The sequence below is a fragment of the Vombatus ursinus genome, unplaced genomic scaffold (genome assembly GCF_900497805.2).
Source record: "Vombatus ursinus unplaced genomic scaffold, bare-nosed wombat genome assembly UNPS02014822.1, whole genome shotgun sequence".
Taxonomy (NCBI): domain Eukaryota; kingdom Metazoa; phylum Chordata; class Mammalia; order Diprotodontia; family Vombatidae; genus Vombatus; species Vombatus ursinus.
The window spans coordinates 12,617,530-12,632,063 of record NW_020954600.1 but is presented as its reverse complement, the minus strand read 5'-3'; the positions used below and the strand labels follow the sequence as shown (position 1 = coordinate 12,632,063).

Sequence of the window (14,534 nt, the reverse complement as noted above, 5' to 3'; positions counted from 1 at the left end):
AAGGGGGGGGGGGTTGAAATAGATCACTTCTTAGGATACTCAGAAAGAACCTTTGGGGAATAAGGACTGGATTGCTAAAACAGCTTTAAAGAGTGGGGAGCGATTCCTGCTACTCGGTTATTTCCAGGTCTTCATTCAGTCCTAATAGAACTGTCTAACAGCCTCGGGAGAAAGGATTGATAAGAAAGCCAGACCACCCTCCCAGCCAAGTGCATTGACGGGAACTCTGCCCATCTGCTCTTTGCCATCCATAGTCCTGATTTACAATCTCATTATACTTTAAAGAAAGCAAGCAAGCAAGCAAACACAAACCAGGAACCAAACAAAAGAGCGCTGGTGCCTCCTTAAAGGTCCCCCTGGCAGGCTGCTTGCTTAATCATACAACTAACTACCCTTCAGCTATCCACATGGGTGTGCCCTCACTCATGTCCCTCCTTCATCAAAACTGCAAGCAAACTTCCGAGACTCTCTCACTCTTGGACAGACTCATCCGACTCGGACGTGTTCTTCAGTGCCTTTGTCTTAGCGGCTCAGGCTGGGGAAACTCCGAGTTTGTTTATAGAGAAAGAAAGAGAACCCCAGGGCAGACAATGGACAACTCTTGGAGTCGTACGATTTGGGGATTATTCTTGGTGCAGCTGAGCCTGGCCCAGATCGGTGAGTGGATTATGAATGAAGGAAAAATTTCGGGTATTTGTTCAGTGTGGACTGACTGTGACTGGGGGAATAGAGACTGCTGAGCTTCTGCTGCCGCTGGCTTCGGGAGGCAGGGGATCTCCTCCTCAGCTCCTGGCTTCTCCCACCCTACCTTGCTGCTTTCCACCCTGTCCTCACCTCTACCCATCACCCAGCTGTCTAGCCCCCGTTGTCTTTGCCTAAAGTTTGGTCCCTTGTTAGTAACTTGTGGGAATGGAGAAGTCAAATAGAAGTTTTCTGTGTTTGCCTCCTCTGAATGAGTGAATACAAGGCGCTGACAGGGGAAAAAGTTGAGTTTTAGCTCCGTTGTTTCAAATTTCTTGGTGGAAAGAATGTTTCTCTCTCTCTCTCTCTCTCTCTCTCTCTCTCTCTCTCTCTCTCTCTGCCCCCTCCCTCCCTCCTCCTCTTTCTTCTTTTTAAAGTTTGCTCAGGGAAACAGAGATGGGTCCCAAAGCTTGGGGATCACCTCATTCTCTGTACACTCAGACCACATGGTGTAAGGGAACTGATTAACTGTCCTTGTGGAATCCCCTAGGCTGCTAGGAGTTGAGTAAGAAGCCCATTGCTAGGGCTGGGCAGGGCTGGGCAGGGCTGGGCAGGGCTGGGCTGCAGTAGCAGGCTCAGATATGCCCAGGGCAGCAGAAGCTCCAAGTAGATTTCAGAGAGCCCAGTTGAAGACTACCCAAGAAGCTTTCCCTGCCTGTTCAACCCAACACTGATCTTACCTGTCCCGGAATTATTAAAGAATTTTTTTTGTTCTACCAGCCCTCAACTGATCGCATCTTGTCTTGTATTGTTCTCTAATTAGATCATAGATTTCGGATTGGGAGGGTGTTGTGGAGCCATTCAGTGGAATATTGGCCCATAGAATTAGAGGGAGAAGGATTCCCAGAGGACTCAATTCCCTCATTTTACAGAAGTGGAAACTTCTATTTAGAGGTGGAAGGAACCTCAAAGGTCGTGGAGCCCACCCCTCTTACTATACAGAAGTGAAGATCAGAGAGTTAAGTGACTTGAGCCCATATCTTCTGAATCCCCTCCTTCTGCCTCCCCCCCCCCCCCAAACACACATATAGAACACATTTTCTACTACCTGTTTAGCGCAGAATGAGTTTCCTTTGCACATCCTGTATACAATGTGGGCACCTCAAGGGCCCTTCATACAGTAGGTGCTTCATAAATGCTTATTGCATTGACTAGGGTTGGGGCTGACCAGAAAGCTGATGGCATTGGGGAGAGATGTGAGAGCATGGTCTAAGTAGGTTGCAGTAAATAATTCCTTCCAGCAACCCAAGTCCCTGGGGAAGCTGAAACCTGCTCCTCCCCACTCCCCCTTCCCCCACCTCCCCCAGCTGTCTACAAGTCCTACTCTTAGAAGCTCCAGGGTAGCTTCAAATTAGTGAGTGTTTTCGGGAAACTGGAAACAGCCCGGTTGCCTCTTCCCGAGCTCCCCAGGAATAGAAATGGTCTGGGGGAGGGGGTGGGAGCAGAGAATCAATGCTCGGCTCCAGCCTGCCAACGCTGTGAGAGGCTTGTGAAGATCACCAGTATGCTGACTGACTGTTTCAGATCTGGGGCCCTCTGACTTTCCTGTCTGAGAGAGCTCTGGATGGCACCTCTACAAGGAAGTGAGGAGTGGAAGACAAGCCTGGTGCCTCCTTGGACTGAGGAGGGATACGACTTTGGGCCAGTCATGGCAGTGGGCTGGGGCAGCCCTGTCTTGGGTCTGGAGGAGGGGCTGGGAGCTTGGGTGAGCTAGGGATGGGAGGTGGGGCTCTTCCCCAGGGCGGGTTTTCTTTGTCTCTCCTAGCCTCGGTAGATAATTACAGAGCCCATTGGCTTATCGCTCGATAAATTAATTTCCCCTTTCAAGAAGTGCCAACGGTGTCATTAAGCATAACCCAGCTGAGGATGCAGTTGGAGGAGTATTTATTAAGGACCTTCTCGGCTCTGGGCTGTGCTGTGGGGCCAGAGAAAGTAGGAGAGCTACAACAGCTGGCATTATAAACTGCTCTCCAAGCAACCTTGGGAGGTGGGTAGCCAGGCACTGGATGGGGAGTTGGGAAAGATTTGAGTTCAAACCTTGCCTCAGACCCTGACTAGCTGTGTGACTCTGGGCAAATCACTTAACCTCTCTGGGCCTCCAATGAATGAAACAAAAGGGTTGGACTTGGGGACCTTTAAGGTGTTTTCTAACTTTAAATCTTTCATTCTCATTTCATGGATGAGGAAACCAAATTGGTTAAATAGCTAGGTGTGCCCGAGGCCACAGAGTAAGCAAGAGAGCCTGGACCTCTCACAATAGATCCAGAGGTCTTTTTCTCGTATTACAGAATTAAAATAAAAATTCGACTTGGGAGGAACTTATTGTCTAATTGGGGAGACAAGAATTGGACCTACCACCCAGGAGGCAGCGTGGCCTTGTGATTAGAGATCCAGCTTTGGAGTAGGGAAGATCTAGGTTCAAGTCCCATTGGTTTCACGACACTGGGCAAGTCAACCTCTCTGAGCCTCAATTTCCTCTAAAAAAAAAATGAGGAAACTGGTCCAGATGATCTTTAAAGTCCCTTCCAGCTCTAACTTGTGTGGTCTACGACCCACTCAGAGGTTAATTTATGGCATTAGGTAATCAAGCACTGGATTATGTGTTGGAAACATAAATCCTAGGAATTCAGTGGCCAAAGATAAGGGTGTGAACTAGAACAATCAGGGAAAGCTTGATGGAGGAGGTGGCCCTTGATTTGAACTGTGGAGAGCTGGTGAGCTCTGGAGAGGGTAGAGAAGAGAAGAAAAATAGCTCAATCCAACAGCAAGTGTTTATAGAGCTCCTCCTACCCACCAGGCACCGTACTGAAGACACTAAGACCAATATGAAAGTCCCTTCCCTCCAGGGGAGGAAGGAAACAACGTGTTTCTATGTGAGGAAACAATGTGTCCACATGGTTAAGTTAATGAAAAATTGACAATTTATACAAATAGTCTGCACCGATTTCTGGTGGAGCTTCACGGGGCACAAGGGGAAAATGTTCGTGGTGGAGAAGGCCCTCGAGTTGAACTTTGAAGGCTGTTAGGACTACTGAGTCAGAGATGAGGAGGAGGTGCGTTCGGAGGATGGTGGACAGCCTGGACAAAGGTATAGAAGTACAGGTATAGATAGAGCCAGTGAGGCTGGCTGGAAGGGAGTGTGAAAGGAGTAACAGGGGCAGCTTTAGCATAAAGATTACTTACTTACCTACTTGTATCTCAGGAAAGAGAACATAGTGAATTTCCCAGCTGGCTCTAAGGGAGTTATTTAATAACTTTGCACAGTATTATATTGCAGCTGAAAGCATCTTGACTCCAATTGTCTTTATCATAAACCCAGGGATACTTATTAAGTACCGAAGATCTGCTAAGCCTGGCCAGTAAAACTAAAAACGTCCAGTAACTTGCCTGGAGGATTGCCTGTTCTCATATGGGGTTCTCCTCTCCTTTTCTACAGTTCATTTTGGGTGGGGTGATTCACATGATGAAATCAGTGACTGCTCTGGTCCCAGCTGTCCTGACTTTCATGTGCTAGTGAAGCTGTTTGGAAGGAAGCTGGAGGCTTGAGGGGAGGCAAGACTGAGGAAAGGAGGAGACCCCAGGAAGGGAATGAAGGCAGGGGAGAAAGGTGGATGGGAGGGACATGGTGGAGAAAAGGAGAGTTCTCTTTCCCTGTCTTTTAAAGAAGGGAACTTGGCAGTTGTTGGAAAGGGATGGTGGTTGGAGAAACAACTAAGAAATAAGGAGGAAGAGTGTGGGCCAGAGGGGAAGAGCTGGGTAGCCTAAATATGGGCCATGGTTTAAGGAGACAGGAAGAGGAACTGGAACAAGCAGGTGGAACTAGAACTGGGCAGGGCATCTGCTTCCAGGCTGACGTTTTAGGTTGTTTCTGGGGAAATGTTGCCTCGGATAGAGCTCTATCCGATACTTTCTGGGGATGATCTCAAAGCCCCAGAGAGTCTATGGATTCTGTTGATGCAATTCTCTTGGGTGTCTGGTGCAAAGGGCTTTGGGTAATGATGTTTTCCCACGTGATTAGATGAGGAAGAAAAGTCATTGGATGGTGGTGGTATTTCATTGACTCCTTTCATTCATTCTACTTATTCAATGTTTATTGAGCCATAATTGTATGCAAGGTATTATGGGAGGAGCTGTTTTAGGTCTGTAGCTTTCAAATAAGCCCCAATAGGGGAACTTGCTAAGAAATGATTCCCCCTTCCAGTCGTGAAACCGATCCAACCTTACAAGCACTTATGAGGCACCTAGTATGTGGAAGGTGCTGGTGCCAGGCATGCTTAGTTTTGGTCTAGACTCACTATGCAATTATAACAGTCTTAGAGAGGTGCCTGGGGACGCTAAGGGCTGAAGTCATTTGCCAAGGATCATACCTCTATATATGTCTGAGGTGGGGCTTCAACCCAGGCTTTCCTGACACCAGGGCTGCTCCTCTGGCCATTGCTATGGGGGATATAAAGGTAAAAAAGAAAAACATCCCTATATAGGCACTGGACCTGGTTTTTTTTTGTTTTTGTTTTTTTTTAATAGATAAATCTAAGAGAAAGAACCCCTTTCTACCAATTTAGGTTGGCATCTTATCTGCAAGTTAAAAGTGCTAGCCAAGGTCACTTAGCCATTAGATTTCAGAGGACAGACTTGACCCCAGGTCCTCCTGACTTCAAACCCTGCTTTCTATCCCTGACACCATACTGCCTCTGTATACAGCCTAGGAGAATGACTAGTTTTCTATTGGACTGGCCCTCAGGAGGCTGGGTACCTGGAAGCGGGCTGAAGGGAAATCAGCGTTGCTGAGTTCTATCTCTGATTGTTTGAGGAGCCAGGCTTCGGTTTGCGGAGATGCCAATGAAATGAATACAACCACTTATGAAAGTCCAGCTGCCACCTCTAGACGTCTCATCACTCCTTGTAGGGGACAAATGAAAAAGCTGATAAGATGCCATTGAGCTCTGGGCCGTGGAAGGCTGGGACTTCCCTCAGAGCTCTCTGAGATTGACCAGAGGATCATTTCAGATGGTTCTGCCACAGAAAATCAGTCAGGTCACATGTTGGGGAAGGAGTGAATTGTAAACATTAAGCATTCACCCGTTCACCCTGTGGCCCCAATCAGGGTAATCCATAAATCCCTTCTCTCTAATCTCTCAAGGAACCAGGGCAGCCTAAGGTAGGAAGTTTGCTTCATGAATGTCAGGGATTCTGATGGAATTCCCGATTCTGCCCCTCTCTGTCATATACTCGTTCTTTCTTAGTTTCTGTCAGTAGTGACAGGGGAGGTGGATTTATTTGACATTGACCCACATTAGTGGCCCCTCCTTGCCTCTCCAGGTCCCTAGCAAACAATTTTATTTTTTGGGAAGCTGAAATAGGAAACAGAGCTTCTTTCACCCCAAAAAGGTGTTCTAAGGGGCTGACCCACTCCTGTTCTTGAGATGGGAAGGTCAGGTGTGAGCTTGGCCCCCATTCATTTCTCCCCCTCCAGCGATCATACACCCCATCTGCCTGACCCATGCAGTCTGTGTGTGTGAGGGTGGGGGGGTCAGGGAGGGGAGCAGTAATATCAGCCACAGCTGAGTTTCCTCAGTTGCTCTTCTTTTCCCTTCTCCTCCTCTTACCCTTCTCTAGAGCCCTGGAAGGAGAGCAGGACTTGTGAAAGAGAGAGTAGAATCATGAGCAGATAATGCCAGGCAATGAGTTTATTTTTGGAGGGAATCTCTTCTGTGTCAAAAAAGTTCTGGGACTTTGGTTGACAGGAATGTTCATGACTCAGTTTCCTTTTGGGCCTCAGCCTAAATGGGGGGGGGGTGGAGAGAAGGTGAATGAATGAATGAACAAATAAATGAATGACTGAATGAATATTAGATTAATCACAGGAGTGCTCAGAATGTTACTCATAAGGCCCAGGGCTTGAGTCCTGGAAAAGCTTCATGGAGAACTTTATAGCTCTGGGAGCAGGTTTTAGCAAGCCCTCCCACCCAGACTGAAGTTCTCTAACTTTTGTGGGTCATTGGCATTTAGGAGGGGTCCTGGCCCAACCCTCTCATTGTACAGATGGAGAAAGAAACTGACTTGTTCAAGCTCACCTGGCTGGTTAAGGGTGGAGCCGGGACTCAGGCCCTTGATGGGGATGGATAAGTCCCATTCATAGTGTGAGGGTTTTTCTGAGGAGAGAAAGACACTAGAATTCTCTGGTAGTTCTCTCCCCACTTCCAGGGTCATAGATGTAGAGCTAGAAGGGCCTAGAAGGAGATCAGGCCCAGCCCCCTCACCTTACACAGGGGGAAACTGAGGTCAAGTGACTTTCCCAAAGTCATGTAGTTAGCAAGGGTCTGATGCAGGATTAGCACCCAGATCTATCCTGACTCTAAGCTCACTGGCTCCATATTGTCTCTCCCCAAACCTCAAGGCCAGAGATGGACGAGGACTCAACCCAACATTTCATACTGGGCCCATCTATGAGGAAGGGGCAGGGCAGGGAGGTATATCCACATGGTCAGGCTACAAAGGGCAAAGAAGTATGGTAGAGTGGATAGAGCTGGACATGGCATCAAGAAGACCTGAGTTCAAAAGATCTCAGATCCAGAGGCTGGCTTGTCCAGCCCCTTCATTTTTCATTTGGGGAAACTGAGGCTAAGTTTGCCTAACTGGAGAGAACAACAGCACCTACCTCCCAGGATTGTTGTGAGGAGCAAAATGAGATAATATTTATAAAGCACAAAGCACAGTGCCTGGCATACAGTAGGAGCTTAATAAATGCTTATTCACTCCCCCCCTTCTAAAATGGAGAAAATAATAGTGTCTATGTCACAGAGCTAGTTAGGAGGAGCGATTAAGATAGCACATGTAAAGTATTTTGTGAAACTTTAAAGCTACCTATGAATAAGAGCCATTATTTGGAGGGGGGGGGGGCAGCTAGGTGGTACAATGGATAGAGTGCCGAGCCTGGAGTAAGGAAGACTCATCTTCCTGAGTTCAAATCTGGTCTCAGACCCTAACTGGGTGACCCTGGGCAAGTCACTGAACCATGTTTGCCTCAGTTTTCCCATCTGTAAAATGAGAAAGAAATAGCAAGCCACTCCAGTATCTTTGCCAAGAAAACCCAAGGGGGTCACAAAAAGTTGGACGTCACTGAAAAGGCTCAACAACAACATTATTTTTTGTTGGAGGGGTTCTTTAAGGGAGTCAGTCTCATTCAACACTTCATTCTCCAGGGATGATGGTGTGAATGCTCCATCCACCTATCCAGATTGCCGCTCCTCTGTGATTTAGTAGATAGTCTTTGAGAATTGCCAAGGCAGAAACACGAATCCCCCTAGAGGCTTCCTTCAGTTTAGCTGGCCTGGCCTTCAATCCATCAATCAATCACTCAACCAATAAGCATTTACTAAGCAGGTACTGTGTACTACTGAGACAGGGAGCCAGGCACTGGGGCTCCAAAGACGCATGGGAGGCAGTCCCTGCCTTCAAAGAGCTTATGCTCTAATCCACCATCTCCCAGTGTGGTGGAATTTCTGGCACTTACTCCCTGTGTGCCCTTCTCAAGTTCCCCTCTCTGGTGTCAGTTTCTCCTGCTGTAATATGAGGGAGTGGTGCTCTATGGACCCCATAGTGTCTTCTGGTTGTAAATAAATATGTGCTTCTCTGATCCTACAGAGACGTATCACAGCATGGTGGAAAGTAAGGCCAGCCTTGGGGTCACCATCACCTGGGTTCAATTTCTGCCTCTCACTCATGTTAGTTGTTTCACTGTATCTTATAATTATTTGAATATGTATGTGTCTCAGTGTCCCCAGCGATGGACCAAGATTGTAATTTACAAATGAGTTGTTGATCTGCATAGGTAGAGGGGGCTTCCACACCTGAAGTACCCCATGTGGGTGAAATCACAAATCCTGACTCCCTCCCCACCACACTGAAAAAAAAAAAAAAAGAAAACAACAAACCTATGACTAAACGCCTCATTTTTTTCATCTATAAAATGGGGATTAAAATAAACTCACACTGCCTACCACAGGTTCACTGTGCAGAACGAAATTTGTAAACGGGTAAAACAATGATATGGCACTGTGAGCCATATAAATTTGAACTATTCATTGCTATTTATTGAGTAAGTGAAGTCACCACTAGTCTTTTCTGCTGTTTGAAGGTCTTTGGAACTGGTGTGTGAAATGATTGGAGATATAAAGCCAGCGTAAACCATTACCTTCTCTTCCTAATAGATCCCCTCTGGCACTTATCAAATATGCATCCTTGGGGCAGCTACCAATGTGGGGTGTGACGCTGGGCAAGTCACTTAACCCTGTTTGCCTCAGTTTCCTCATCTGCAAAATGATCTGGAGAAGGGAATGGCAAACTGCTCCAGTGTCTTTGCCAAGAAAACCCCAAAAGGGGTCGCAGAGTTGGACGTGGCTGAAAATGACTGAAAAGCAATTTGATTCCAAGGAACCTTTGCCCCTGCAATTTGTATCACATTTGCCCAGTTCCAAACTGCCTTATGATTGAAGACCCTCTCTCTTGTGGGTGGGGTAGGTGAAGGGGTTCTCTCCTCATTAGTAGCACAGAAAGGAGGATCTCTAGCAGGTGGGGAGAATGGGCCATGGGAAACTCACTTCCCTGAGGTTTCAGCCTCATTGGTGTCTGGCTGGGTCCCTCCCTTCTAAGACAAAAATCTACCAGACTGGTGGGCGGCTGGGCTCCCAGATGCATCTTCTGCACCATTTCCGGATGAATCTCAGGGAGGGTGGGGAGAGACTGAGTCATTCAAGGAAGTGATTTGCAAACCAGAGGCTTGCAAAACCCTTCTAGATTTTCAAGTTTGTCCCAGATGTGCTCCTGAAAGGCTCATTATAGAACCACAGATTTAGGCCTAGAAGGGCCCTTGGAGGCCATGGAGTGTAACCCCTTCGTTTCACAGACTAGGAAATTGAACCCTAGAGAAGAGGACCTAGCAGCTAGTAACTGAGTGGAGAAGCACACCCTGGTCCTCTCCAAACCAAGGTCTCTTTCCAATTTGTTTTTGGAAAGTAAAGCTGGTTGCAAGGCTTTCCAGGTGAAGGAAATGGTTTGTTACCTTTCAATGGAATCGTTACATTTATTTACTATTATTTTTTGGCAAGAGGTATGTTTCACTGGGATGTAGGGGTGTTGTCTCCTTTTTCCTATTCTTTCCTTGTGTTGATCTCTCCCATGCCTTTGCTTTGAGATCTCCTTGTGGTGTTCCCTAGAACCAAAGCTCCTATCTTTTTCTTTCTCTGGTTGGGCTTTTTCCCTCCCTATTGTTATGACCCATCAATGAGAATATAGGTCTTTTAGTTTTTCCTCAAATGGAGGTGTGTCTTCCTTTTATGTTGTGTGGCTGGAGAATGGAATTATAGAATGAGGGGAAGGAAAAACATGTAATTGGAGTTTCCTCACATGAATAGTTTGGGCAGCTTATTCATTCCAAGCTATGAATGGAAAGGAGTTGGTGCTTTGCTGTGTGGGGTTGGGGGGTGGAGAAAGAACAGCCTTTGTGGTTTTTTGTCTATAATTTCTTCACTGGAGACCTGGATAAGGCAGAAGTCCCTGCTACACCTAGGCACAAAACCAGCACTTAATATATGGCTGTTGATTGACTGGTTGATTGATCTAGAACCAGAAGGAACTCTCTCATTTTATGATTGGTGTCTATGTAGGTTAAGTGACTTAGCCAAGGTCACGTAGTTAGCAGAGCTGGGATTTGAACTTGGGTCCTTTGGAACCAGCAGGCACAGTACAAAAAACTGTGATTGTGGTTTTAGACTCCTGGATTCTAATCTCCTTTCTAATGCCTGTGTGACTTTGGGCAAACAGGTCACTCTTCCTCCCTGAGCCTCCCTTTCCTCACCTGTAAAATGGGTTGATCCACATAGCCTCTGAGGCTTCTTTTAGCTCTGAATCTGTGATTCTCTGGTTCCAAATCCAGTATTATTACCACTGCAACATTCTTTTCTCATTGGTAGTATTGACCTCCTAGGTCAAGAGTGGAGAGGCAGCTCCTCTATCTTTACACTCTTCTATCCTAGGTTTTATTTATTTGCTATTTACATTAACTAATTTGCTAAATACGTATTTGAGGCAGATAAGTAGTGCAGTGGATAGAGCATTGGACCTAGAGTCAGGAAGATCTGAGTTCAAACCTAGCCTTAGATACTTACTAACATCAAAAAGAACTCTTAGCTTAAAGCTTCTCTAAGAAGACCTTCAAGTCCTGGGCCTCTCTCCTTGCCGAGATTGACAGGTGAGGGAAGCTTTGAGCCTAACAAACTCTTGGAATGAGGTGCTGTTCTCAACAGATGAAGCCCTTACAAGGAATAGAGCTGAGAGTGGGAGAAGAACATTCTTGTCACCTGAGAGGCAGCAGAGTATAATGGTTACAGTCCTGGACCTGGAGTTAGAAAGACCTGGGTTCAAAGTGCTGGCACATAGTAATTTCAATTAGCACATAGTAAGCCCATGCTTGTTTGAGTAATTGATTCTGTTGAACTCAATTCTAACCCATGATTAAGAGAATTCAGATGTTGTGAGATCCATTCTTGTTCTCTGACCAAAAATTTAGATAAGAAACAAAAGTCTAAGAGATGGTTTAAGTTCAGGTCTCCAATGTCCCCACTCTCTTTTGTATTACACTTGAAATTGGTGAGTGTATCCAGTTCCTATGCAGAACTCTGATCTGAGGATTGAAGTGGGTCTAAACACCACACCAAAGGTTACCTGAGCTGAGGATTGTCCCTTGCCCCCTGGTACTACAACCACATCTGATGGGCATCCTGGACCACGGTCCCCACTGAGAGGAAGTCAGAGATGGTTCAAAGAGTTCACACAACTATCACTGAGACTCAGGGAGTCATGTCATTGGAGGGGCAGGAAGTCAGAAAATTATAAAAACAGCTATTCTGGGGACCATCTAGCCCTGGGGTTTTATCTCTGGTAGTTATCTCAAGGGACAGTTTGAAGGTGATCACTGTCAAATTTGATGATGTGAATCCCAGAGATTTTGAATGTCCCTCAAACATTGCCTAGGCAGACTTTGGGGATCTTCTTTTCATTATTTATTTAAATGCTTCTTGAAACTTTTGATGTTTACAACCAGCTCTTAGAGTCTTGAGTTCCATTTACCACCCACTTGTGAAAGGTAGTTCTTGGAATCATATGATTGAAGATTTAGAGTTAGAATTTAGAGCTAGATTTAGACCACTGACTTCAAAGTCCTCATTTCACTGACGAGGAAACTTTAAGGTCTCTGAAACTGTCTCTTTGAAACTTCAATGGGATCCTCCCACTTGTCATTATTCGGGTACTTGTCCAATCTCTTCTATAAACTTCCTGACCTTCATTTTCTTGACAGATGCTTATGTCTTGTGAAATTTCTATAGCTACCACAGCACCTTAGCACAAAGCCTGGCCCCTAGGTTTTATTTATTTGCTATTTACGTTAACTAATTTGCTAAATACATATTTGAGGCAGCTAAGTAGTGCAGTGGATAGAGCACTGGGCCTAGAGTCAGGAAAATCTGAGTTCAAACCTAGCCTTAGATACTTACTAAATGGGTGACCTTGGGCAAGTCTCTCTACTCTGCTTGCCTCAGCTTCCTTATCTGTAAAATGGGGATAATAATTACACCTTTCTCTCAGGGTTGCCATGAGGATCTAATGAGATAATAATTGTAAAGTGCCTGGCACATAGTAAGCACTATATAAATGTTAGCTATCATTATTATTATTAAATGAATGAGTATTATTATTTTGAAGAAGATGGACAGCTATGGGTTGGGTGGTAGTGCAGTTGGGTCAATTTGGAACTTTTTGAATGATTGGACGCAAAGAATATTTATGAATGATTCAGGGCCAACTTGAAAGGAGGTCTCTAGTGGAATGCCCCAGGGATCTGCAGTAGGGCCTCTGCTGTTTAATATTTTTTGTCAAAGATATGGATATAGGCATGGAATGGCAGCTGAGAGGGTGAGCACATGTATTAGATAACTAGTCAGGACCAAGAAAAGATTTTGATGGGCTAGAACATGGGGCTGAATCAAATAAAAGGAATTCAGTAAGGATTATTGTAGAGTATTACACTTGGCCTTAAAAAATTAAGTTATCATTAAGAGAGGTCTGATTCTAGAGCCTTTCTTTTAGTCAGTAGGGCGCTAGAGCTAATATGGACTTGGTCTCCACTGATAGTTATAGGTCCCAGGAATCAGATGATATTCCTGTTGTCGTCTGCCCTGGTGGGAACACACATGGAGTACTGTGCTCATTTCTGGGCACCCCGTTTTAGCAAGGTTTTTGTTTGAAGAATTGGAGTGTGTCCATAAGAGGACAATTAGGAGAGGGAAGGGCCCTAGATTCTTGCCTTATGACCATCCAGTGAAGGTATTTGGGTCATTTAGCCTGCAGAAGAGAAGATTTGGGCAGTGAAGAGAGTAATATGATGGCTTTCTTAAAGTACAGGAGGAAATATTGAAGAGATTAAACTCATTCTTAGGACAACACTAGGAGCAGTAGATATGAAAGGGCCATTAGGATGGATGGTGGATGTAGGGAAGATGAAACACACCAATAGGAACATTAAATAAGAAAATGCTTCCTAACCATCATTGCCCTCCAAAAATGAAATAGAATTCCTTGGGAGGTAGTGAACCTCCACGTTTGAGGCCTTCCTTCAGCGGCTGGGTGACCACTTGACTGGTAGGTTGTATGTGACATCTTCAATAAACTCCAATGTCTCCCTATTATCTCAAGGATCAAATGTAAATCCTCTGTTTGCCATTCAAAGCTTTTCATAACCTGGCCCCTTCCTACACTTCCCTGCTGGTACTTCATTTTAGGCTACCCAGAGCAGCATCAATGTAATGACATAAGGGCTTGGACCCTAAACCCTCTCACCTGGGGTCTGACCAAGCTTTTCAAGCTTTCTCCGAGGAGGCTGAATCACTGGGATTGTGAGCACCTCCCTAAAGAAGCCTCAGGAAACAAGAGGGTCCCTAACAGCTTCTCCAGAATGGGGTAGTCTAGGGCTTGGCTCTACTGAACATGGTGGCTCAGATTCTAGTCCAACCTTCCGAGGTGGTGGGTGAAAAGCCTTATCATTCTAGACATCTCTTGCTTTGTCAGATGCATCAAACCTCAGGAAACATATAACAGGGGCTGGAGAAAACCAAAAGAAGCCAACTTCAAGGGGATGGAGATACTACCATAAGAAGACAAATTGAACATATTAAGAGTCTATGGTCTGAAAACAAAAAGACAGAGAGATGAAAATCACAGAAAATGTGGATAGGATGAAAATGGATGTGTTCACCAAATCTCAGAATCCTCTTTCATTCATTCGTTCACATTGAATAACAGACCTCAGAGGTTAGTGAGTCCAGCTCCTAGCTAAACAAGAATCAAGTCTTGTCAACAAGCATTTATTAAGCACCTTAGAGTTGCCAGGCACTTCACTAAGCTCTAGAGATAAAGAGAGGCAAAAATCAGTCCCCGTTCTCCAGAAGCCCAAATTTTAAAGAAGGAAAAAAGTATGCCTACTATGTACAAACAAGAGACATATAGGATGAATTGTGGAAGAACATTACGGAATATTCAAAAATGAAATGGGCTTCCTTGGGACATAGAGGGCAGATGGTAACATTAACAGGAATTGGGAAAGGCTTCAAGTAGAAGGTGAGATTTTATCTGGGAATTGAAGGAAGCCAGGAAAGCCAGGAGGTGAAGAGGAGGAAGGAGAAAGTTTTAGACACAAGGGCTTTACAAGCCAGTGAAAATAACCTCTTTATGTCTTAATT

At 45.4% G+C, this 14,534-nt stretch overlaps 1 protein-coding gene across 11 annotated transcripts in view; it reads left to right on the top strand.

Annotated features, from left to right (window-relative positions):
- The first annotated feature begins 440 nt into the window (after positions 1-440).
- The window catches only part of CD44 (CD44 molecule (Indian blood group)), an 89,826-nt gene continuing 75,732 nt past the window's right edge, over positions 441-14,534 (top strand). For 6 of the 11 annotated variants that reach the window (XM_027837809.1, XM_027837811.1, XM_027837810.1 and 3 more), the window contains exon 1: positions 441-657. In XM_027837809.1, coding sequence (XP_027693610.1) covers positions 591-657 — 67 coding nt within the window. In that variant the 5' untranslated portion in view covers positions 441-590. The remainder of the gene's footprint in view (positions 658-14,534) is intronic. The other 5 variants (XM_027837812.1, XM_027837813.1, XM_027837816.1 and 2 more) reach the window with 4 other exon arrangements.